The sequence below is a fragment of the Hirundo rustica genome, chromosome 27 (genome assembly GCF_015227805.2).
Source record: "Hirundo rustica isolate bHirRus1 chromosome 27, bHirRus1.pri.v3, whole genome shotgun sequence".
Lineage (NCBI taxonomy): Eukaryota > Metazoa > Chordata > Aves > Passeriformes > Hirundinidae > Hirundo > Hirundo rustica.
In genome coordinates this window covers 2,388,749-2,413,066 of record NC_053476.1, presented here as the reverse complement: position 1 = coordinate 2,413,066, position 24,318 = coordinate 2,388,749, and the positions used below count along the sequence as shown (strand labels likewise).

The following is a 24,318-nucleotide window of genomic DNA, read 5'->3' as shown; positions in this document are numbered from 1 at the left end:
GGCACTTGGCTGCAGAGCTGACAGCCCCCAGCACATGGAGGAGTCCTTGTGCATTTGCTGAAGCCACCAGGCTGCAGCACTGACAACTCAGGGACCTGACAGGGAAAAGTTCTTGTTTTTGTAGCAGTGGGAGCAGAACCTCAATGCCCATGGGCAGGACCACACGTGAAAGAGAGGATGGATTGGGGGGGGATGGATGGGGGTGACTCCTCTACACAACCTTTTGGGCTTGACATAACGTAGATTCAGTGACACTGGTATGTAAGAAATGTGCTTTTAATATGCAGCCTTTACTTCTGCTAAATGTCATGGAACAAGAATAACATCATACTGTTAAGATATAAGGAACAAGACTGGTACACCAAAAGGTCGTGTTTAAAGGGCACAACACAGAGGAAATATTAAAACCTCAGCAGGCAAAGGAAAAACAGGAACTGGTTACAGCTAACATGCACCTGTACCATGCTCTCCCCTTAAATCCCCCAAGTATAAAGCACAGCTACTTCCAGAATCATCTCTTCATCTTCCTAAGACCAACTCAAAAATACTGTAGATTCAAGTCTCCTCAAATATATACAAGGTCCTCTAACAGTTTTCTTCTTCAGGCCCGTTAGATGCTCTGGAAATCTTTACCAGGCTTGGAACAGAAGTAGTCATAAATGCTGGAAGGATGATGATTTTGACCTGTGGTTCCTCCTTTTAGTGCCCTTTTTGGAGCTGTTCATTGGTGTCAAGGCCGTGTCCCACCAGGTAGCACAGGCAGAGATGTTTTGTAGAAACGAAACTGCTTAGCTGTCCTATTTTAGAACCATGTGCAGTTGTTTTCATGTAGACGATAAAAATCTATGTTTTATGAGCTGGCCAGTCACACAGGTACACCCACAGGCTGTTTTACACCTGTGACTGGGAAAGTGTGCATGAGCTGTGGAGGAGCAGACGAATACCTGTGACCTGTGCAAGACAACCTGGAGTACTGGGAAATGTGATGGACATAAAAACCCCCCTTCTCTAGCTGGCCTAGTTTTTACTGCCTAACTGGAAAGGATTTGCAATTCATGCTTCTGTTAATTAATGTTTTGCTGGCCAGCCAGCCAGTTGAACTTCTGAGTAACTGGCCTGGGGTAACACTCTCCAAAGAACACTTCTCACCCAGCTGAAGGAGCTTGTTCCCAAGGGCTACTTCATTCTGAGGTTTTAACTCCAGCCACAAAATCTGTGGCTAGGAACTGTGGCCAAACCTTCCATCTTGTCAGTGTCTCAGCACAAAATGCTTTGGAAGTGTGGGACCCTCTGTGAAATGTCACTGTACCACAATGCACCATTTCCAGCCTAAAGATCAGTAAAAGACTGGATTGGCTTATTTAGTCTGAGTATGGACTTTAAATGGCAGCTGCTATTCAAAATTTTGACTCAGAAAGGCAGTGTCAGCTTGTGACTTTTAGTCTTTCCTCATACAATTTTTATTTATTGCCTTCTAGGTAAGAGCAGCAGTTCTGAGGCAAATTCAGCGTAGTTCCCTTTTCTAATTTATGTATTTACAGAACATTTTTATACAGTCTTTCCCTTAACCATGGTAACAAGCTATGACCTAACCCAGCTGACTGGCACCCAAAATGAATCCTTGTTTAGTTTATCTAAAACAGTTTTCAGCTCATTACAGGCACTCTGGAGATCTTCTTTCACCAGTACAGTGTCAATTAAATGGCCATACTGCTCTTCAATGAATGCTGCTGAATTAATAATTTCCTGCTGTTCTTCATCCTGCTGATCAACACGAGATGTTGGTGTGAAATTTACAGCATCTCCTTCTGGTTACTAGCATTTTAAAGTGTATTAACACAGTGAGTCTTCACTGTGAGAACAAAAGCTGCTACCATTGAAGATATTAAAACTGACATCAAGGAGCAGAATGCTGCTGGCAGCTGTTCCAAGAAATGCAAGGAGCCTCAGGGAAGGGAAAAGTACAGGAGGGACATAAAATGCTGATACTTCCTTTTATGTAGTTCAGAGTTGCTGCCTAACCCAAGCTATGAGAACCACACCCCTCAAAACGTGAAAAGGAATGCTGCATACACTGCCCCAAGTTCAGTCTTTTGAGGGCTTACACAAAAACTTACCAAGTTCTGTAACACATAAATTTAAGTTCAGGTTACCCAAAGTGACGAATTTGTGCACTCTGCTAAGATCTACGCATCACCAATCTGCAGCTGATCTAGGTTTGACCCTCAGAAGCCATCCACATATTGTGTTTTGTTGTGTAAACCACTGAAACACGGGCTGGCACTGGTGTGGGTGTGACTTTGGGGGTATAAGAAATAGCTGGCTGCCATTACCATTCGATGGAGCTGCTCATCAGAAACGTAAAATGATTGTTGGTTTAGCTGAGCTCATCAGCAGCTTCCCCTGCTGCAGCCTTGATGAAGTACCCTGAGGCACATGGAAGACTGGAACTTGGCTTCATGTTACTTTTAAACTTGAGTTTATGAGGAATTAACAATTCCATGCTGAAGTTCCATCTGAAAGGCTACAGGACCTACTTAGTGCCCCACTTTAACTCTTGTGGAAGAGGAGTTCTTGCATGGAATAGAACTGCTAGCCCAAATTCTTCTTTTGTGTCTAAAAAGAAGAGGTTAGAAGAAGAATACTTACAAGAGGGGATGAGATTTCTTCTGCCATGTGAGGTTTTAAGACATGTTTTTTCTTTTCTGAAATAAGAGGCTTCACAAAGATAACATAAGGCTTAAACTCAGGAGTCCTCAAGTGCTTTACTGCCTGTGAACAGATGATTTTTGTGATCAGACTTCTTTTTGCTACATGTCAGTGATAGACTCAGACTGGTTTCAGTAATTCCACTGGTACAGGCTGACACACCGTGGGGTGAATCCTGTGGCCCACACATCTGACCACAGCAATCTTTTCCTCTTCAAAGGCTCATGCCAGTGTCCTGCCGAGCATACAGGAGTGCACGGAGCACGGCCTGAACAGCACTGTGGTTCCAAGGGGCAAGGACATGGCAAAAAACACAGAGCAGAGCATAAAAACCCCCTGACTTCATGGGCAAGTTACAGTTTGCTTCACCTAAGCAGCCAAACAGCACAAATTTTAAACTTGGAATTCATCTGAGGTGGTACCACAAGCCTTTTCCTAGCCCAGTCACAAAATCTGGATCAAAACTTTAAGTATTAACTCACAGCATGGAGGTACTAAGAGCAGGTTGACTGATGCTGATGTGCTGGGGTGATTCATGATGTTACTGTATCCCCCATCTGCACCCCAAAATTGGTGCTGGATCTTTGAGATCCTACAAATGATAGCCTTGGGTGTGTGGGTGTGCTATGGTCAGGGGTTTTAAAATCAGAACTAGAATGGAAAAAAACCAGCTTTGTTCCAAATATTCTCTCTAGGACCTGAGCAGGCTGGGATAGGGATGCACAAGGGCAAAGGCCCACAGTGAGGATTGCTAAAGAGACATCCAGGCTGTACCAGGATGCTTTCCCAAGAGCCCTGCTCTGCTCAGGCAGCAGTAAATCATATTTGCATTCTTTAAAATAAGCTGCAGAACTTACTTCAGGTACCACATCCACCAAACAAACCTTCTTTTTGGCCATCACAGACCGGATTGCCTCCAGACTTGTACCGTACAAGTTTTCTTTGTATTCTCCGTGTTCCACAAATCTAAAAAGTCAATACATTTTTAAATACCATCTACAAAAAATAAGAAGGATATTTAACTTGGAACATTTGATAGCTGTTTCCTGAAGTCACAGCAAAGAGGGAGGAGAGAGGCAGAAAACTGGGGGTGGGTGGGCAGGGATTTCATTTTTTCCCACTTAATAGCTAATAAGCACTAATAACTAATCAGCACTACTGACAAAAAGGGGAAGAAGAAAGGATATTTTTCACAGAAAACAGAGCAAAGCTGGCAATTCTCCCATCCTTTGGGAGGCTGGTATAGATCTGAACTTTGAGGAAACATGCTCACAGCAAGTCTGGTATAGCCACAGGTCCACGCTAGCGCTGCTTTCAAGGAGACTTGTGAATAAAAGTTTTTACCCAAGATATTAAACAGAGAGTGAGCAGGCCCAACTGAGCATCTGTTACTTTCACCAGATTCAATTGTGACCAATCATAAGACTTAGGCAGGTTTAAATTCTAACTCAGGATCCTCCTAGTAATGTTATTACTAAATTGCTTCCAGCTAAATGTTTGAGTTTGCTCTAACAGTCCAGGCTCAATAAAGAGCTTTTTACTTGGAAATAAAAAATAAAAAATAAAAAGCTTTTTACTTGAATCCTCCTAATGCAGCTGTCACCTGAGTTTGGTATTTATGTGATGTACACCTGGTATTCATGTGATGTAAAACTGAACAAGCAGTATTTTTAAACAGTCAATTCTACCAGTATTTTCAAATTAACTCACTTGTTTTGTTGCACATCTGTCTCAAATGATTGCTTAGAAACAAAATTGTATTCTACTCCTTCTCTCTCGTGACTTTTCCTCGACCTTGTTGTATCTAGAAGAGAAGGGAAGCAACACATTGGACACACATCAGCCCTTGCAAAAGTTTTCTCTACTTAGTTCCAGTCACATTTTCACAACTTGGAACAAGAAAGTTACACAGTGGCAAATTCAAACGAACAAAATATCAATCAGACCACGTAATTTCCTTTTAAACTCAATCTCAAATATTGTATGACCAAAAATGAAATTGTTTTGCTCCCAGGAGTGCTGTAACTGACCAAAAAAAAATAATTAAGGAAGCATCCTTGTTACACCTGGTAGATGCTGCAGAATATATCCTACAGAAAACAGAGTAACTTAACGGTCTGGAATTCTGGACTCTCATTTTCTTGGAAAGCTCAAAAATAAAACCAGGAAATATGTAAAATCCTATTCTGCTGCCTTTGAATTTAGTGTAAGAATATTGATGGCTGTGTCCCAAGGTACTGTGAGCATAATTATGTGAGTCCCTTACTTTTGGTGTAATTTCTTTCTGTAATTCTTATTCCTATAGGAGAAGCTTTGATGATCATTCTACAAATCTATGCCAGACCATAAAAGTAATGTATGCTTTTTTTGTGTGTGTGTATGTGTTTAAATTCAAGTAAAAATGACTCATTTGAGTATTTTTTTTTGCTAACTTACTGAAGTCTGCTTGAAAAACTTTTTTTTAAAAGGTTTAAATAACATAGAAACAGTGCCCTCAATGTTAATATTTTTGGATTCAAAAAGTAGCTTGTTGGGGAATAAAGAATAGATTTTTTTTTTGTGTGCATGTTAATTCCCTTTTTTCTTTTTTTTTTAAAGAAAATAATAATAACTATTATTAAAATATATATATTTTTTTTAGAAAATAATCCAGTAAAAGAAATTCAGTGTAACTCTAGCCACAAAGCCATGCAAGAATCACTGACTTCTTTATTACTCTGACTCCCTTGTTTGAACAGCCTACATACACAAACCAACAACTTAAAATCTTGCCCAAATTTCGACTTGGTTTATTGCTGTCTGCTCTTTTTTTTTTGACTGCAGCTATAATGCTGCTCTCAAGAAAAATCACCCTCTTTTAAACACACAATGTTTTGGTTGACTTTTAAGATCCTAGTTTATCACACCAGCTCTCTATGCTAGTCACATTCCATTTTTAATTCCTGTATTAAGTAGTTTTTTTTTAAACAGACACTGAGAAAATGCAGGAAAACACAATTTAAAAAAACCCCACTGAGCTGACAGAATTCCAAAGTGCAGATGTGCCAAGTTCCATAATGATTTATTCACCTATTAAGGGCAAACACAGCATATTACAATGAGAAGAAAAAAAAAAAATTAAGTACTTCAGAATATGCATGTAACCAATAGTCAGAACACAAATTATCATTAGTGCACAACATGAATTAGACAGCATTTATGGAATAAAGATGCCACAAACACGAGTCAGTAAATTTTACTCACGTGGAACTGCCACACCATACTCCTGGGGGTTCTCTGACACAACTTTCTGCTTGAGCTCACTTAACTTGGCCCCCAAGCAACCTAAAAACATAAAATAAAACTGACTGATAGATTTCTGTGTGAAATGAAACACTGCAGAAAATAAATATATCGGTTTCACACAAATAATACGATTCAGGAGGGTGCTTGAAGCTTGAGAGAACTCATGACCTGCTCTGCTATATTCTGCTTTGAAGATCATCAGGAACAAATTTAATTCTTTGAACAACTGCTGGAAAATCACCCGGCAGACACTAAATCAGAAAATCTGTGATCTTAGCAGCTGGTTCTGTGAGATGCCTTTGAATTTTAGGGCATCCTGAGAAACTGGCTTAGCACAAGGCTGATAAGCTGAATTAAAATTGCATGCAAAATCTTCTTAGATGATTCTAATATCTGCCTCTTCATCAATAGTTCTGACAGCCGAAGTAAACACTGGAGTCAAAACCAAAGGAAAGTGAAATGAGAAATAGTCCTACATCATTATTTTTAGAAGGACTTGATGAGTTTGATTCTTTGTTTTGTTTTTATCCTTTTTTGGTTTTTTTTTAATGTAATTTAAAATAAAAGTGTGAGTTCTGACTAAACCCAGAAAAAAACATTTTAAAAAATCCACCAGAACCACACAAACCCCCAAACCAAACATCTAAAGAAACCCCCTGGAAGTGCAGGATAAGGGAAGAGGGGGGAAACGTGAAAAATTTTGAACCAACTGGGTTTTCTTACCAATCAAAACCACCAGCCTCTGCTGTTCACCAGGCTGTTGCTGGTATTTTGTGACCTCTTCATATGTCAGGAACTCTGCTCCATCTGCCTGCTCTGCTTGCTTGCCTTCATTCCCGTTGTTTTCCTTCTCTTTCCGACTTAACCTAAAGCTCCTGCGTAAACCAGCTGTGCAGAAAACAGAAGACAGACACATTGACATGTCCCCACTTCTCCAGATGTTCGAGCTTGCTCAGCTGCAAGTTACTGTCTTCAAATGTGAATTATTCCCACAAATTTTATTTATGATCAAATCAGCGCGGATATGCTCAGATTCCAGGAGAAATGTTTGCTTATGGGGTAGAAAACCTAATCGATAATAAAATCATCCTCATGGAACTTTAGCTGCCAAGTGCTGGTAATGCCAAAGTCAGATAAGGCCTCTTCAGAGAGATAATTTATTTTATGAAATGTCTGGGAAATGAATTTAAATCGTCCAGTTTTAATTTTTTAACGTGGAGGTGGGGGTTTATTTGGTGGGGGTGTTTTCACTTTGGGTCTGGGTTGTTTTGGGGAAGAAGAAAAGGGTTTTGGTTACTCACCTATGTAGTGCCCATTGAAATATCCTTCACAGTCGCAGTCTTCTGTAAATTAAAAAGCAAGGAAGTGGGGGTAGGGCACAGGGGAGTGAGAGGGAGGAAGGAAATACCTTAGACAATTGTGTGTGATACAAGTCTGGCTCATTGGCAAGGAAAGAAATTTTATATCCTGCATTGTTTGCACATACTTTTTTAACATAATCATTGCTGATACAAAAAAAAAAAAACCACAACAAAAAAACCTTGCCTTGGCTAGTGGTTTATATTTGAAAAAAAAAATCCTTGACTTTGATATTGAGCTAGGGAATTTTATATCCTGGTATTTAAAGTTCCCAGAGTTTATGCTTTTCAGCATTCGTGACATTTGGTTTGTGCTGCTGGTAAAAGTATGATACTCAGGCTGAAGTACAAAAGAAGACTCCACAAACACAGAGCTCTTTTTTGAAATGAATAGCTTTATAAATGAGTATGATTATGTAAGAAAATTGCCTCTTCTGGTATTTCATTATCATTTTGTCTTGACAAAAGGGGATCAGAAATTACAAAGATGAACTCTAACCCCCTTCATTTTGACCAAGTTAAATTATCATTGCTTATTAACTTTATTAAAACACCAAGGATTCGATGCTTTGGTCATATGCAGGTATATAAAATAACATATTAAAAACCCCCAACCTCAAATTACAACCACCCCCAAGGCCCCTAAAAGTGTGCATAATAAAACCAGGATACTTAGCTGCAATCCTAAATACTGAGTTCTCACATCTCCTGGAAGAGGGATGCCCAGTTTGTTAACGTTTAGGCACCTGTGCCCTTGCAATATTTACAGAACTCTAAACATTTTGAGGTGCTGGTGTATGGGATAAACCCAACCACAAGGAAAAATATATAACACTTAAACCTTTAACCAAAGGTGCCAGTCAAGAGAGGGCTTTGTTTTTTAATGAAGAGCTGCATGCAGGTGTGTAATCGAGCAATGCCAATGTGTACTCCCAAAACATCCTGCCTCCATTAAGAAAAAATAAAAGCAGCAGTTAACATCAAGCCACAGCTAAGATCAGAGCTGTTTGGTTTGTTTATTTTCTGCTGTTCAAGGCTCTTTCAGTGCTTTGACAGCTGGCCATGACTGCTGTACTCTAATTACAGAATATGATCAGTACTTGCATCGAAGTTGATGGAATACTAATGCTTGGAATATGAATATCAACAAGCAACTGTAATGTTGGGAAAAAAAAAAAATCACAGCATATGGATTTCAACAGGAAATACCTGATATTTGGGAAGGCAGCTGGTACATGACATACAAACTGCATAAGCACAACAGAGTTGCTCATAATGAAAATAACACAGAAAACAGCCCAAATGAACAATGAAGACAAATCACTTAGGATTCACAGGGGTGCCCTAAAATGTTAAACCCCAATATTTCTTTGTTTTTTAAACATACCAGATACAAAGACTGCGTTTACCTTCCAAGTCTTTGAAACCTCACTCAGAAACCTACAGAACATGTAAATGCATCTGAGAAGACAAATCTTTTCTCTTGAATTGGAAGCAAACTTGGAAGTTACCATGACTTAAGTCATCAATCTGAATTAGATTAGTTTAAATAATAATTCACAAAGATGTCCTAGGAACAATAAATCTCCTCTTCCCTTTGGAATCGTAGCAAGCATTTTAGGAGAATACATTGGTTGTTTTTATTCAGACAGAAAGTGAGTTAGGAGAGCACCTACCTTTGTCAGAAGACTGATCATCTATAGTTAGCATGAAAGGCAGAGTTGGGATGATATTAAAAGATGGACAAATAATTGAGCAAAATTAGAGAAAATGGAAAGGAAGGTTCTTCTGGTTTAATTTGCTTAATAGGCTTTTCTGTCTTAAGAAAAGTACTGCAATGCAGTACTTTATCAACTGATTAAAGAATTGTGGGCTGAAATGTAGTTATTAAAGCCAGTTATCAGCTTAATTGCCTCAAAAACATCTGAGATAAAGCTTAAGCAGCACCCCTCATTACATGCTTACACTCCTAATTCGAGTGTAACGGAAACTAATTTGGAAAAGCTTCATTTAAACCAGTAATGCTATTTTATAACTTGATTGAGCATCTTCCCTCCTTGCAGCACAAGAATCCCTGTATCTCATCCTGCACCAAAGGCAGGAATTTTCTTCTGTTACTCCAAAGGGACCATTCCCAGAACCCTTGCCCACACGAGGGTCGCAGTCCTGGCACACTCACAGCCTCCCCCCTGCATCAACAGTGCCTGTGCTCAAGTACCCAGGAGCAACAGAAACACATTTTGAGGTGATCATAACATCTTCTGCTTTGCAGCACTCCCGAGCAACTTCCTCACAAGCAGAAGTTGTGTGAATAATCCAGTGACAGAGACTTCAGAGCTGTAAACAACAATCACCCTAAAGTCTACTGAAGAGCACCCCTGTAACATTAAGCCTGAAATACAGATTGTATTTCCAGCTCCAGTGGTTTTTATCCTCCTTAAAGCTACGCTTTATTTTCGTACGAGTTTCGTTTCATGCACTCATGTAAGAATTTTGACAAGAATGCATTAGGTTATTTTTTCAGCTTTCAAGTTTCAAATTATAGAAAAAGTGTGAACACCAGCAAACTTTAAGGCATCTAAATATGTAAGGCCTGATGTTCCTGAGAGCAGGAAGAGAGGGCCAGCTTTGATTCTTGAAAACAACAGGCACTAGCACCACTGGATAAAGCTCAAACCCAAATCCTCCCTGGTGGCAGCTTGTGTCTGTGCATACCAACCAACGGCAGATTGTATTCAAAATATCAATCAGTGGTGAAATTCACCCAAACACATCATTATTCAAGCAACAGAAAAACACTGAGAACTTAGTATCAATTGAAACTGAAAGAACAGAACAGACTTACATAATGGTTTCTTCAGAGTTCTGGCATTCTGCAGAGTGCCTGTTGTTCTCCTGTAAGTCAGTCGTCTGAATAAAAAATAATTCAGTTTTAGATATGTGAACTCAGAATTGTAGAGAATTTGTAGCGTGTTATACACATAGCATGGAAAATAAAGAATTAAATAGTGCTTTTTCTTAAAAAATTTAAAATGTCCTTGATTCAACTATTTAAAAGGCTTTGTTTAAAACTATGGCAGTCTCAGATTGCTACTGGTAAGGGAATGAAAAGAAGATGCTAAAACATCTTATGCTTTCATATATCAGAGCACAGAAATCAACAGTTTATCAATCTCTTTTTTTTCTATTTCCCTTTTGCTCACATGATTTTTTTTTTTTTGCAACATTAAGGAAAGTAGATAACCTTTGTCCGAAGCAGTCATTGCAGCTACGCATATGTAGGAATTATCCCCCTTTTTCCAGATCAATTTGGAGTTTTCTGTTATTTACTAGTAAACAAACCAAGTTACTCAGCTTGTGTGAAAATGTAAGAACAGAGTATCAAGTACAATTTTCTTAAGTGTTAAAGTCACAAACCAGATCACAATTCCTATTTGCTCAACACCTCCCACCAAAAACCCAGCACCAAAAACACCCCAACAATCCAGCACAAAAAATCCAGCCCTCAGGAAACCACAATTGGCATTTGAAACCACAATTTCTTCCCAAGTGTTTCTTTGCAATATTTATAACAGACAAAAGATGCTGCTCAGGCATTTATACAGTCACTCAGGGCAAACAGACACTGAAACAATTTCTATATTACTACATACATCTTTTTACACGTTTACAATGTGTAAAGAATTAAAAAGGCTGCAGTGCAGCAGTGCAGCAGCATTTTTTGACATATATGCATGCTCAGGGAGAAGGAAACAGCTGCTGAGGCAGAATTTGCCTGATGTTTCAAAGGAGCTTTCATGCACTGGAGCCAAGACCTCAATTAGAAACTTTATGGAGATCATGCAGGCCAGCAACAGCATCAGACCTGTTTAACTGTGAGATACCTCCCCTCTGTAACACCTACAATCCAAAGAAGAAAATTACAGTGATTGCTGCAAGCATCACTAAGTGAGACCAGTGCTTAAAACAGATTCCTTCTCAAATATAGGACTTCTGTACTGTCAAGACAAGAACTGAGGGATATTTTTGTTTTAGAAGGTACGTGTGTCTTGCTGTGAAAACAGAAACTTCAAGCTCTAGAAGGTATCCCAGTCCAAGCTAAATACTCTTAGGAGCCAGAAGAAAGATCACATATTATGTACATAAATTCAAAATAATTACAATTATTTGGAAGTACAAGGCTGTGAAATACAGTGTCTCCACAAGCCAAGATGGTTGAGACTGTCATTCCACATTTCATTTCATACATGTTGGTTCAGCAAGTGCTTCTGCCCTCATGCTACTACAAAGCATTAAGACAATGGCAAAGTACCCAAATCAACCTAGGAAATTTCTTGTTATCACTGGAGAAGATGAAGCTTTTTAGCACTTTCCCCTGAGCAGCTGTATTTACCCTGACATGACCGTGCCCTTCATTTGCTGTGAATAAAATCAAAATATCAATATAGTGACACTATATACACACGAAAGAAAAATAAAAATCTGTAATCTTTGCTGACAAACCTTTCCTGGAACTGCTTTGAGGGGATCAAGCCTGCTCTGAGGTTGGTATCCCCAACACGTTTGGCTTGCCACCACGTGGGATCATCTTGGCTCACAACTTCCAGCACGTGTCGTCTTTTAAATGGCAGCCCGGCTTCCTGGCAAGGAATGGCTCTGTCTTCTTTGGGGTTATAGCAGAAAAGTGCCCTCATAAACACCTTTAAAAGAAAGTTAACATGTCATTTCTTCTTGTCCTATCTGGAACTGCAAGTATCTGCCTTTGAAAGGCTTTCCCCAATGCTAACACTGCTAACTGTATATAGACTTTATCCCCCCTTCGAGCACTCAAAAATACAGACACCTAGCAGCTAATGCAGAAAAATAAATTACCTTTCCAGTTTATATGTCTCTATCTCTATATCTCTATCTCTATATCTATCTAGATCCATCTTTCCACCACATACCCAGCAATTTTATATCAGAACTGTGGAACGTGAAAATCAAAAGACAAAAATTCCAAGAAACACAGGTCACAATCTACATTAAGTACAAAATGCAACAAAGGAATGGTTGGAAAAAAAAATAAGGGAAGGGAGAAAACAATAAAAACGTTTAAAACTAAAAAGGATTTATGGCTAAGTTGCTCAGTTGTAAAGACTGTCCTTAAAATGTTCCTTTAATGCATCAAAACCTACTATTCAACTTTGGATTTGTATCTTAACACTATTTAACACATAACAGCAGAACCACTTCAGAAAGTGATTTGTGGGCTTCAAAGAAAAGTTCAGCAATCCAAAGCAGGGAAGCAGAGAGACTGAGAGGAATCTTGTGAGGGACCAGTCAAGCATTAAGTTATATTAAGTTAATATATATATATATATGAAGTTCTTGCAGATCAGGAAGGGCAGATGAAGTGGGCTGATGGGTCTGTGTGCAGAGAAGTCCATTTCCAGTCAAGTGAGTGGCAAAATGCCCAGAGATAACGGACAGATTGCAGCTGCCATGGTGAGAGGAGACAGCAGAACACTAGATTTAATTACAAAAACCAAAGAGAAGAGGCAGGATTTCAGAAATGCTATAAAAGAACACGTGCCAGGATGGAGAGGAGAAGAGTCATGCAAGTGATTCTATTGAACAGAAGGGTACAGAAAGTACTCTCCTGCCTTTGCAGCTCAGTGATGTGCCTGTGGCACTTCCCACTGCACAGCAGGAATGCTGCATTTACAGAGATGGAGAGATGTGCTGCAGTATTTCAGCGGCATACCTTGCTGTCCTTTAGACGATCTTCTTCTTTGATGGCTGGTATTATCTTTAAAGTTATTGACCCTCGAGACTGAGCCTGAGGAAAACAGAAACGGTTTTTTACTTTGAAAGCAGGACGAGGATACAATGCAGGCTGCTCACGCTCCAGTTAAGGAGCTAGCAGCTGCCTCCTCCTCAGAACTCCAACACACCACGCTAATCCACTATTCAACTGCAGTACAGAGAATATCAGGATGTTCCAGGGCTCCACAACAGTGTCCTGCCCATGGAGACATCCCCAGTAACTACTTGGCTAAAACATATTAAGACCTGCATTAAAAATCCTTTGTTTGCTTTTAGCAATTGCATTAATTTCTGGGTTACAGTTTACAGGAAATGAAATACTTCTGAGGCTTTTAGTACAACACTGACTTAAATTTTTGCAGACTAATCATTTTAAAGTGCTGCTTTGAAAAATACTGCTGTGTTTTCTCCATATGGCTGACTTGGTAGAGTGAAATGTAAGTATCTACAAAATAAACACCTACTTTCACTCCAGAAATATTTGCTAGGGGATGACAATTATTAGTTATAGTAAACTAAAAAGCACTTCTAGGTCCTTTAGAAATCCAGAAGGGGTTTATTTTATCTGTTTTAGATGCCTTATTTTGCATGAGATGAGCTGTGTTGAAGAAAATTGAGAAGCCTGCAATTCTGCACAGATTAAAAAGCAAACACAAAAATTTGTAGCTTTTCTTCAAAGAATAAACCACGAAAAGGAAAAGTGTTACACTTCAGGCATTAGCTCACATGGGACATATGTAATTAGAAATTACACAGGACAGATAAATAGCATCCCAAGATCCCCATAGATAAAACTTTACACACTGTTTCAAAGTGGTTTTGACACCTCCTCACCCCTCAAGTTACAAGCAGTCATTGGCATTACTTGGGATCATTTGAGCTAAATTGAAATTAGGTGAGGGAAGCGACACCAGGCTCCTCACTGCGTCCCTACATCCACACCACACCAAGACAAGGGGAACCACACCACAAGAGGGAAGTCAGGGATAAAGAAACATAAAAGCTACAACATTTTCCACCAAGATTTGTGGGTATTCAAGTTAGAGAAGCTTGAAGCAAGAATTGCTCATGTCACCAGGAATCTGCTGGTGAAGTACAGGCTGACAGCTCCACTGAACACACGGACAAGACTCTCTTCAGCCTCCTAACACACCACATTATGAATCATCTTCTAGGAATGCATTTATAATTTGCAGTTTGCTTGTCATAAACAAAGCATTAAAGGGAAGTTCTTGACAGAGCAACACGTTAACTTTGTATTTGTATCTTACTTGGTACCAATCCAGTTCGCAGAAGTTTCTGAAGTCAAAAGGAGAAGACTAATCCACTGGGAGAAGAAAAACTCTTAATGCAAAGACAAGCAGGGATTGCATCTTTTAGCTCTATATTTTAAACTCATGGTTAAATGTCATCATCTACTGCAACTACTAGATCACCAAACAGAAAAGATCTTGAAATGAAAATCAGTGCAGACCAAAATCTGACTTATTTCTTCTGGTCGTTTGTGAAGCACAGTAATACCATTGACTTCTCTTAGTTCATCTCCAACATGGACAAGACCTGAAAAGATGGTAAGGAAATTAAAATAGGTCTAGAGACTGGAAAGCACTACTCCTCTGATGTCCAGCCTAAGTCATTAGCATGTATTTCCTCTCCTCCCTCATCCAGACTGATGGATTTAGTACCAAAGCCAAGTGCCTTTGTTGGAAATGTGCCTCACAGCCTCCTGCCTTTATTCCTTCTGGCACTTTTTTCCATGCAGCACAGTCTCAAAGGAGAGCAGCATGCAGGCAGGCAATTTGTGGCAAGGTACTCTGGAAAAACACTATTTGGATCAGTATTAAGTATGCAAAACTGAAATAGTTTCATGAGTGTGACCAAATCTTATGAAATCAGGATGATTCTGATTATAAAGGCAGGAATGACATGTCTGTCCACTGACATCAGTACTTCATATTCACAGAAAGAATGTTAGACTAATTTTTTTTTAACAAGCCATGAAGAAGCTCTACAAGATTTAGGTTTGTTTAGCCAGTTCAATAAGAAATGTTGTACTTGTCATATATATAGCTACTGTTAACTGACATAAAAGAATTTCTCAGTAAAGAAAACAGGAAAAGAACACATGATACACTGAATAAACCAAGCTACTAGATTAAAAGTAAAAGACATTCTTTGCTTTCTTCTAAAGCTCAAACATACTTCTTCCATCTCTGTTTTCATTATTTTCCCTAATGGCCATTTTAATAAAAAGCATATACAATTAGATTAAGAAATTACTGATGAAATACAGAAATGTCAAGAGCATGCTTAGGAAACTTCAGAGGTTTACAAATGCAACTTCAGAAATGTACTAGTGCAATCATACCACTGCGATCAGCTGCACCACCTCTCATGATCCTTGCTACAATCACAGCTCCTGTATGTTCATCTCTTCTGATGGTAGCTCCCTGAAAATAAAACATACCCCCACCCCCCAAAAAAAAGGTAAGAAATTTGCCCTTAATTCAGCAGCCAGTGAAATAACGTGTATGCTGTTATGTCTTTTAAACTGGAATTAATTTGTTCTATGGATTTCCTCTTTCTCCTGATGATTTTCCCCATTATTCAAGTTTTGCCCATGCCAAGTGATTGTGGGAAGGTGCACCCACCTTCCTTTCTGCTGACTTTGCTAAGTGCTTGTACTTCCTGCACTATTGTGGTCAGCAAGTCACTCAAGTGTGCAAAACAGCTTCTTGTAACAAATTCTTCCTCTTCTGAATCTCTATACAATACAGTCAGCACTTTTATATGTAAAAACAACAAAAGCCAAGTAATTAAGATTTTTTTTTCCTCCTCCTACCTCTGCTGGCAATATAAAGCTTTAATCAGGAATTCAGTCACTGCTCCCTTCTACTAGTGTGATTCACAAAAAGCAGATTTCTTTCCCAACACAATTGTTTTTTCTTAGGAAATAAATTCTTCCATTTCCATTTGTATGAAATTAGAACCTTGACAATATAATGCTTACATACAGGTATCAAACATACTCTCACCATCCATCACTGACTTTCATGCAAGTGAATACATTAAGTCATTGAATGTTAGCTACAGTATGAAAATAATTAATACATATAATCAGCTTCAGCATATACAGTTTCTTCACTGTGTTTCCTGTGCTAACTGGCATTATAAACTATGCCCATAAAGCATCTAAATGCAAAATTGTGAAGGTGCATTTATCATTTACCAAATTGTTTTTTATGTTACTTTGCAAGCTTCAGAACACTCCAAGTTTCTGAAGGCTGTTTGATGACATCTTCAAGCATCTCCTCCGTACTCACAATAACACTCTTGCACTATAAAGTTTTATGACTAGAGATGGGTGATCTAATATGTACCAAGGGTTCTTTATTTTTCACTAGCCGAACAATTTTCACTGATTCCTCATCAAAATCATCATCAAAATTATCAGGTAGAGGCGGAAGAGCTGGGTCAAAGTTCTTCTGTGCTACAGTGTCATGTACTACAAGCATTGCCTGCATTAAGGGAAAAAAAACCAGTAATTAAATGGAGTAATACTACAATTCCCATTCTCATGTTTCCAGTATTACAGCAAAATTAAACCTCCCCTTTCTACCCTTGCCACAGATCCTCCAAAAAAGATTTAGCAACTACCTTACCCATCATGTAAACTATATACTGGTATATGTTAATACTTAAAATAAATCCAGGCAACAACAAAGCTCAGCCTAAAAAAACCAACTTAAGTGGACTATGAAAAGCAAGAAGGTATCCTTTTATTTTTTTCTTTTTGGGTCCCTCAGAAAACAGGAAGGAAGGGAGGAATGGAAGAGAGCATGGTGCATTATGCAGGAAAGCTGTCTCTTTTCAATTTCCTTCACATCCTAAAGTCTGTGCAGGAAATCCAAGTGGAATAGAAGTTTGGAGGAGGTTTTTCCTTTCTCCTAGGGAGGCTTTTATATAACTTTTCTGTTACAAAATGTTCTATCACAATTCTGCAAAGGCATTTCATAAAGGTCCCCAGTGTGGTTTTTACCCTGAGATGTGGTGTTGACAACAGCTGAAGCAGCTCCTTTTCTTCATTATTCACTGGTGCTGCCTGCAACTCTTCTATTACCTTTAAAATAAAAATTCACAACCTCAAAATTAAAGGAGTCTGCCAAACAAGATCATATATTTACACTTCTGTGAGTGTTTGCTAACATCTATCATCAAAGTAGCCTGCACAGATCAAAACTGATCCCAGTCCACAGTGCATGAAACCTGAAAGAAACCAAAGTTTCTTCAGCTATTTTTATTAGACAGTAGAGAAGACAGCATTAGGAATCAGAATCATAATCCCTAAACATGCATTTTAAGAGTTATTCCACCAATATAATTTCAGGAGTGACTTCTGAAATTTTAAATTCTATATGGTATACACAAATGATACCTGAAACAACACTCTTGTGCTTGTATTATTTGATAAAAGACTTTAAACCTTTCTGCAGTTATCTAGTATTACCTTGTGTGGAACATGCAGCATAACTTCCCTTGCTCCCCTGCAAAACCTGGCCACCAAAATATGCCCTGGAGTCTCAGGCCTTTTAAATAAAAGATTAGAGAAATAATGGAGGCACTTCTGCACTGGGCTGATTGGGTGGGAGGAGAGATAAAGCAAGCGAGGGAGGAAGAAGGGAAAATGGGTTGAGGCAAAAAAGATTTCCTTACCCTGTTAAGTGTTCTAAACAGTTCATACAGTTCTATAAAAAACTTCTCTGCTATTCTTTAGATGGAAATTTCTTATGACTTGACAGGTAGCAACGCCAAAACGTCTGTAGAGGTGGTACAGTGTGTGGGAACAGGGGAGGGGGGTGCTGCATGTTAACGTGGGGCACTGGGGTCTCCTGACTTTCAAAAGGGAGATATTCCAGCTCCCAAACCTTCCACTGCCCCTTCCTACACTATGGCAGAAAACAGACACATGTAAAGAGCCAGCAAACGCAGAGTAAATTTCACTTCAGACGTGGCTTTGTGTCACACACAAATCTCAGACACGACTCTGCTCTGTGAACAGACTGGGGAGGAACTGATTGAGACCAGCCCTGAGGGTCCTGGTGGATGAAACACCAGATACATGATGGCAATGTGTGGGCTGCAGAAAGACAACTGCCTCCCAGCCTGCATGAAGAGAAGCAGGGGCAGCAGGTCAGGGGAGGTGATCCTCTCCCTCCTCCTGTTCTCATGAGACCCCCTCACCTAGAGCAGTGTCCAGCCCCAGAGCCCCCAGTGCACAGACCTGTCCTAGTGCATCCACAGGAGGATCACGAAAATGCTCAGAGGGCTGGAACACCTCTCCTATGAGGAAAGGATGAGACAGTTGGGATTGTTCAGCTTAGAGAAGAGAGGGCTTGGGGGAGACTTTACTGCTGTCATTCAGCACATAAAGGAGGCTTAAAGAGAGAGAAAAGCTCTTTACCAAGGCTTGTAATGACAGGACATGGGGCAGCAGTTTTAAATTGAAAGAAAACAGATTTAGATTGGATATAAGGAAGAATTCTTTTTATGATGAAGGCGGTGAGATGCTAGAACATCTGCACGGTGAGATGCTGGAAACAAGGCTGCCAAGAGAAGTATGGGATGCCCCAGCATTGGGACTGTTCAAAATCAGGATAAACAGGGCTGTGAGCAATCTGATCCAGGGCAAGGTGAGCCTGCCTGCGGTGGCTGGATGAGATCACCTTTCAAGGTCCCTCCAACCCAAACCACGCTGTGCCAACAGCAAAGCTGCCTGGGTTGTAATGGTTTTAAGTCTTAATATAAGACTGAATGCTCAGCTGGGATAGCCTGCTGTCAAGACAGGACTGAATGCTTTTTGCAGCCTCTCCCTTAGGAAGGCCATTAATAACATCCTTTCCTTCTACCTGAAAGCGTCCATCCTCACTAGACACTTAATGACTTGGTATTTTTGAGCTCTTCTTCCTTGATTAATCATGGCCAACAGATTACAAAGATAGTTGGGGAAGATGAGAAGTATGTTCACAAACAGTACAACTGCAAAGCTTTGACTTGTTAGAAAAGCAGGCGTAAATAACAGGCAAATGATGAGACAAGAATTTTTACTCACATCTTCAACTAATCCTGCTGCACTGTGTAAAACAGGAGTTGGACTCTGTCTTTCGTAGTGACGGAGCTTTTCATGAATCTGAAAAAAGATGATTCAGGGATATTTCTACAGAGAGATACAAAAATTTCTAAAAAATTTACCTGAGATGTGTCAGAAAAATAATCTCTCAGGATTATTTTTGTTTTCTTTAGGAGTCTTTTAGTTTTTCCTTTTGCTCATGGTAGTTTCAGGCAGTCAGAAAATCTGTAAAGACTTTAGGAGCATATGGGAAAACATGAAGCCATTTCACACTACTTTTGAGCAATGGGGCACTGTATCTTCATTTTAGCAAGAAGAGCAGAAAATTCAATTTCTGAATGAAATATGCTAATTGTCAAATATTATTAATGTTTGTTCTTAAACACACACATGCTTTGGTCGGAACAGATTTTTTTAAAAAAAGTTTGGCAAAGTAAATGGTTGGTAAACCAAGGGAACAGAGTAAAAGGAAACTGTAAAGGGAATGTATATAAATAAATATAAACTTTTACCTTCATCAGGTAGCTGAGACTCCTTTCACTGAAGACATCCCTAAGGAATCCCATTTCCTCTTTATGATTTGAATCAGGTCTTAGCTGAGATGTCAAAAGGGCCAAAGTTTCATGCAAGCCTAAATTTAGATTCAGAACAGAACAAAAGCATTGTACACGGCTTTTCTCACGGGACCTTCTACTGCAGACTTAACAGTCACTTGGTGATCATCAAGTGTGCACAGAGACTCGTGTTTATCTTGTGTTCATCCACCACTCATTTTGCAACACTCCTCTTCATAAGTGGCAAACACAGCATCATATTAAGGCAAAAGCTAACAAAGCAATATATATCTTTTAAAAAATTGTCTTTCACGTTTCCCGCTTCATGTTTATTACACTTTGTTTCCAGAACCCTTTGTTTCCCTCTCACAAACTTTAAATTTTTAGTGCCTCAGCAGACTCTCAAAATGACTGAATGACCTCCTTTGTTGCACAGGTAGCAGCTCTACTTCCCCAGCAACTTTGCTCACAAGTGTTATCCTGCCCCTTCCACCTCTGAGGCACATATAAGCAGCCAGGTCTGACCAGAGGAAGAAAGAACAAGTGTAGATTTCCATTGTGGCTAGTTTTCTAAAAAGTGGTTAAATCACCAATATCCCAATTTTGCAGTACACAGGGGCAGAAAAAGGCCAGATTTTTTCCTGGTGAACCATGTCAGGGAAGTCAAGACCAAAACAAAACATGAAAATTAGAAAAGAATATAAGAGGGGAGGAGGTTCAAATCTATTCCTGTGGCTATTCTCTCCATGAACCTTAGAGAGGATTTTGATCCAAAAAGACTCCAACTCACTCCTGTTTAACACTAAGCATCATTTAATATGTAAGACTTCCCCCTGGGCAGCATACTGGAGAAGCCAGTAAAGTAGCCTTGAACAAAGTCACTTGTTCTAAGTTAAAAGGAAGAATATTAACAAATATTACCAATCCCTGTCCAGAAAACATTAAGCAGCAGATATATTATGGGCTGATCTTTAATAAACACTGTTACACTCAGAGGTCCAACTCTGCCTACAGCAGCCTATCAGAATATATTCAGGTTTATCAGAATATATTCAGGTGCCCTAGGGTTCTTAGGAAACTGTTTCCTGACAAACTTTTTTAGTTTTCACCTTTTACACGCCACCTTCCTTCTTGTAGGTAATTGCTAAAAAACTCCAGTTGAATTAACTTAATTCTATTACATCTTACTCCAATTTGAATTAATTTTATGTGAATTATTTTATTTGAATTTAATTTTAATTTATATTTATTAATTTTATTGTAAGATTTCAGTCACTGTTCTGTTGAAAGCATGCAGTTGAGTTACCTGAGTCTTCTGAAAGCACAGGCATGGCTCCGTTCTTACTCTTAGAGACAAATGTTCAATTTAAACCAACAGGATTGCTTCTTCTTTCTGGACTGAGATTCAGAGGCAGTTCTGAAACGAGCAAACATAATAGCTAGGTTCAAGCATGCAAGAAAAATGTCAGGCATGTAAAAATAGCAATTTTTCAAGTTTTCAGTTTAACCTGAATGAAGCAGAGTTCTGCAGTTGTTCTGCTACGCAAGCAACAAAATGAAAACTACTAGGTTATGTAATAACGATACTGTATCTTGGATAAAGCTGAGGCTAATGAGAGTATCTGCCAAGATAGATAGTTTTAATAGGCCTAAACAACTGTCTGAAATAACAGAAGAGAAGTGATGTTTGATAGCACACGCAGAAACAGAGCAAGCAGGAAAATGCCACATCACAAGATGTTCTGGGGCTTCCTAAAAGCACAGCTCAAAGAAATGTCCACGTCCTGGGATTCTGAGGAATCCCATGCCACAGTTAGATGCAGCTCCTGAAAGCTGGCAGCACTGTCACCACCAACCTTGGTCACAGGTACTAAGGATGTTATAAAAAATAAAGCTACTTCCACTGCTCAGAAATTGCTTTAGGTATTTCTCTTGAAGATTTCTCTTGTCACTGAGAGCAAATTACTCCAAAGCAATTTTTTAAAAAGCAAAACTGAATATATGCCTAGAATTGCCAGTCCAAGATGAAATACTGTGTTTCAGGGCAGTTGCAATATTGTTCATGCTTATAAAATTCATTGGACTAATATTCACATAAAAATAAACTTCCATAACAGCACACATACCTCAACTCTTTGCTGAATACAAAGAAAGGATGCTCCTTGTGTTCCACTTGTAGATAAGTCTCTGATATTTTGACTATATGAAGCAAGTTTAATGGTCTTCCAATGCAAATTTTCTTGCCTAGCTGCCTGAAAATACCTTAGTACTGCATGGCAAATGAGCATTTACTTATTTAGAATTTTCTAGATTCCCGAGTTACGCTACAACATAGTGAAATACTAAGATTAATAGTTGCCTGTGGTTTAGACCCTGTATTTTCTACCACTACAATTAATTAATCCATCTGGTCATCAAAACATAACTGGAGTTCTCTAAGTAAATGAACCGAGTGTTGAAATTTCACTCTAATTCATGGGCTCTACTCCAGTGCATTATATATACACTACACCTTTATTTAAACACTCTTATTACCTATTGCTTAGAAGAAATGAAACATTTCACTCACAACCACACACTTCATGCCAAAAGAAATTTTTGGGCAATTCATGCAACTGCTTTGGTTTCTTGACTTCGGCAGTTCATTGGACATATACTTAAATCTTCTCAAATCATTAAGAAAGAGAACTTTAATTGCATTCTTCACCTTTGCAACAATGTGTGCTTCCTACAGTCAAACCTATTTAGCACCAAACCCCACGAAAAGCCAAGTTATTTTCCAGATTCTTAGTGAAAAAACAGCCCACATGGGGATCTGGAAAACGCACATTTCAGCATCTGAAAAACCTGACAGCAAACTCAGGAGCATCAGAATTAGTCCAGTTAGGCACAGCAGTTAAAATGGAGGCTTCCCCTAGAGGCATCTTCCATGCTCTGTAAAAATCCCATTACACAGAACTGCCTGGAATGAACACTCCAAAGAATGAAAAGCATTCCCTACCCAGGGCTGGCTCTCAGAGGTATTAAAGTCAGCCCCAGCAAATGTGACATTTTGCAAGATGGGTCTCAAAACCATGAATCTGTCCTCTCATCGTTGCAGTATCAATAGGCTCAAATACATTTTTCCTCTTTAAAAATATCTATCTAAACCTTAGTTCATTTTTCACACATATCCTTGCCCAGCTGCTCCCAAGACTGAACTCCTGAAGCATCTTTCTTATCTAGAAAAAGGGCTGTTAATACTTAGAAAGGGCTAAATAAACTGAACTGAAGCTCGCCATGGGGTCTAAGTAGGAGATAAAACAGAAGCGTAATATGACTTGGCACATCCCCATTAACTTCCAGAATAAACCTATTGTGGTTCACAGCCTAACACAACATAAAGCTTCCGTAATCCCGATTGTGTCATTCAAAGCTATAGCTGCTTTCAAAAAGCAACTGCAGTTTAACATTTTACATCGCCCTAACGATTCTGTCAGAAGATACATACACCAGTACGCTCATCGGGCCATGGGTGACAGCTGATGGCCACACAGGATTTCTCCTCCTGTCTAAACCCGAGTGAAGCTCCTCCGCGGGATACCGAACCTGCTCTAGAACGGGAGGAGACACTGCTCTGGTGGCTGACCGAAGCACGACAGAACCGCACCTCGTTCCCTGCTGGGCACCACGGGGCCGGACAGCTCCCGGCGCGGCGCCCGGGCCCCACAGCGCGCAGCCCCCGGGCTCTGCGGGGGCTCGCCTGACACCCCCCGGGCAGAGCCCCGGCACGGGCTGTCCCGCCGCGGACAGAGCTTGATGTGAGCTCCACCGAGCCCGGGTGATTCTGCCGGGGTGATACTTGCGGGCCCGGACCTCCTCAAGAGCTCCAGCGCGTTACGGAGCGAGATTCCGTTCCGGACCGAACCTCCCCCACGCCGGCAAAAGAGACGGCTCTGCCTGACGTGCTTCCCGAGCACACTCCGGGCCCACATCCAGCAGCGCCGGCCTGGAGCCCGGACCTCGCACCGAGCCCGCAGGCACACCCAGCACACCCGCGGGCTCCCTCACGCCGCGCCGCGCCTCCGAGGCAGCACCGAGCCCGGCCCGGTGCGCCGCAAAATGGCCGCTGCAGCCCCGCACCGCGCCCCGGGCCCACGTTACCTGCGGGAGCGGCCCGGGCTGGGCTCCTGCGGCGCTGGACGCTGCCCCGCCGGCCGCGGAGCTCCCGCAGCCTGCTGCGCACCTCGCTCATGCGCCCTCAGAGCCGCTCTAGGCACGCCTCCCTCCCTCCCCCGAGCTCTGCGGGGCTGCCGGGCTCGTTGGGGTCGCAGCGGAGCGGCTGGATCGTCCCGGAGCGGCGGTTCGCAGCGAGATGGGGTGGTCAGCGCAGCTCCAGCGTTAGCGACTGCCCCGGCTTCGCTCCGGGGTTTGGCCCCAGAGCTGGCGGCGCCGGACGCGCCTTTCCCTGGGGAGCTCCGGGGCGCCGGGCGGAGCT

The 24,318-nt window shown here is 40.5% G+C and overlaps 1 protein-coding gene across 4 annotated transcripts; it reads right to left on the bottom strand.

The window, feature by feature from the left end:
• Positions 1-260: 260 nt before the first annotated feature.
• Positions 261-24,080, bottom strand: MPP3 (MAGUK p55 scaffold protein 3). Of its 4 annotated transcripts, none has more exons than XM_040087120.1 (19): positions 23,985-24,080; positions 21,148-21,258; positions 19,800-19,918; positions 19,270-19,347; positions 17,200-17,280; positions 16,541-16,678; positions 15,529-15,610; positions 14,635-14,720; positions 13,099-13,173; positions 11,856-12,052; positions 10,198-10,262; positions 9,029-9,049; positions 7,296-7,337; positions 6,718-6,882; positions 5,953-6,033; positions 4,420-4,513; positions 3,567-3,675; positions 2,650-2,772; positions 261-1,764 (listed from the first exon to the last, which is right to left on the bottom strand). In XM_040087120.1, the coding sequence occupies exons 2-19, from the start codon at positions 21,170-21,172 to the stop codon at positions 1,582-1,584; spliced, it is 1,764 nt and encodes a 587-aa protein (XP_039943054.1). In that variant the 5' UTR covers positions 21,173-21,258; positions 23,985-24,080; the 3' UTR covers positions 261-1,581. The 4 variants fall into 4 exon arrangements, with proteins under 4 accessions (XP_039943054.1, XP_039943055.1, XP_039943056.1 ...); XM_040087121.1 differs by having other exon boundaries at positions 261-1,761; XM_040087122.1 differs by having other exon boundaries at positions 7,296-7,334.
• Between the last annotated feature and the right edge of the window lie 238 nt (positions 24,081-24,318).

Excerpts from the sequence above, each read along its gene's own strand:
- MPP3 (XM_040087120.1), bottom strand. The coding sequence starts at position 21,172 with ATGCCTGTGCTTTCAGAAGACTCAG. Across the intron at positions 16,679-17,199 it reads TGTCAACACCACATCTCAGG|GCAATGCTTGTAGTACATGA; the intron begins GTAAAAACCACA and ends CCCTTAATGCAG. Across the intron at positions 9,050-10,197 it reads AACTCTGAAGAAACCATTAT|ATGATCAGTCTTCTGACAAA; the intron begins GTAAGTCTGTTC and ends TGCTAACTATAG.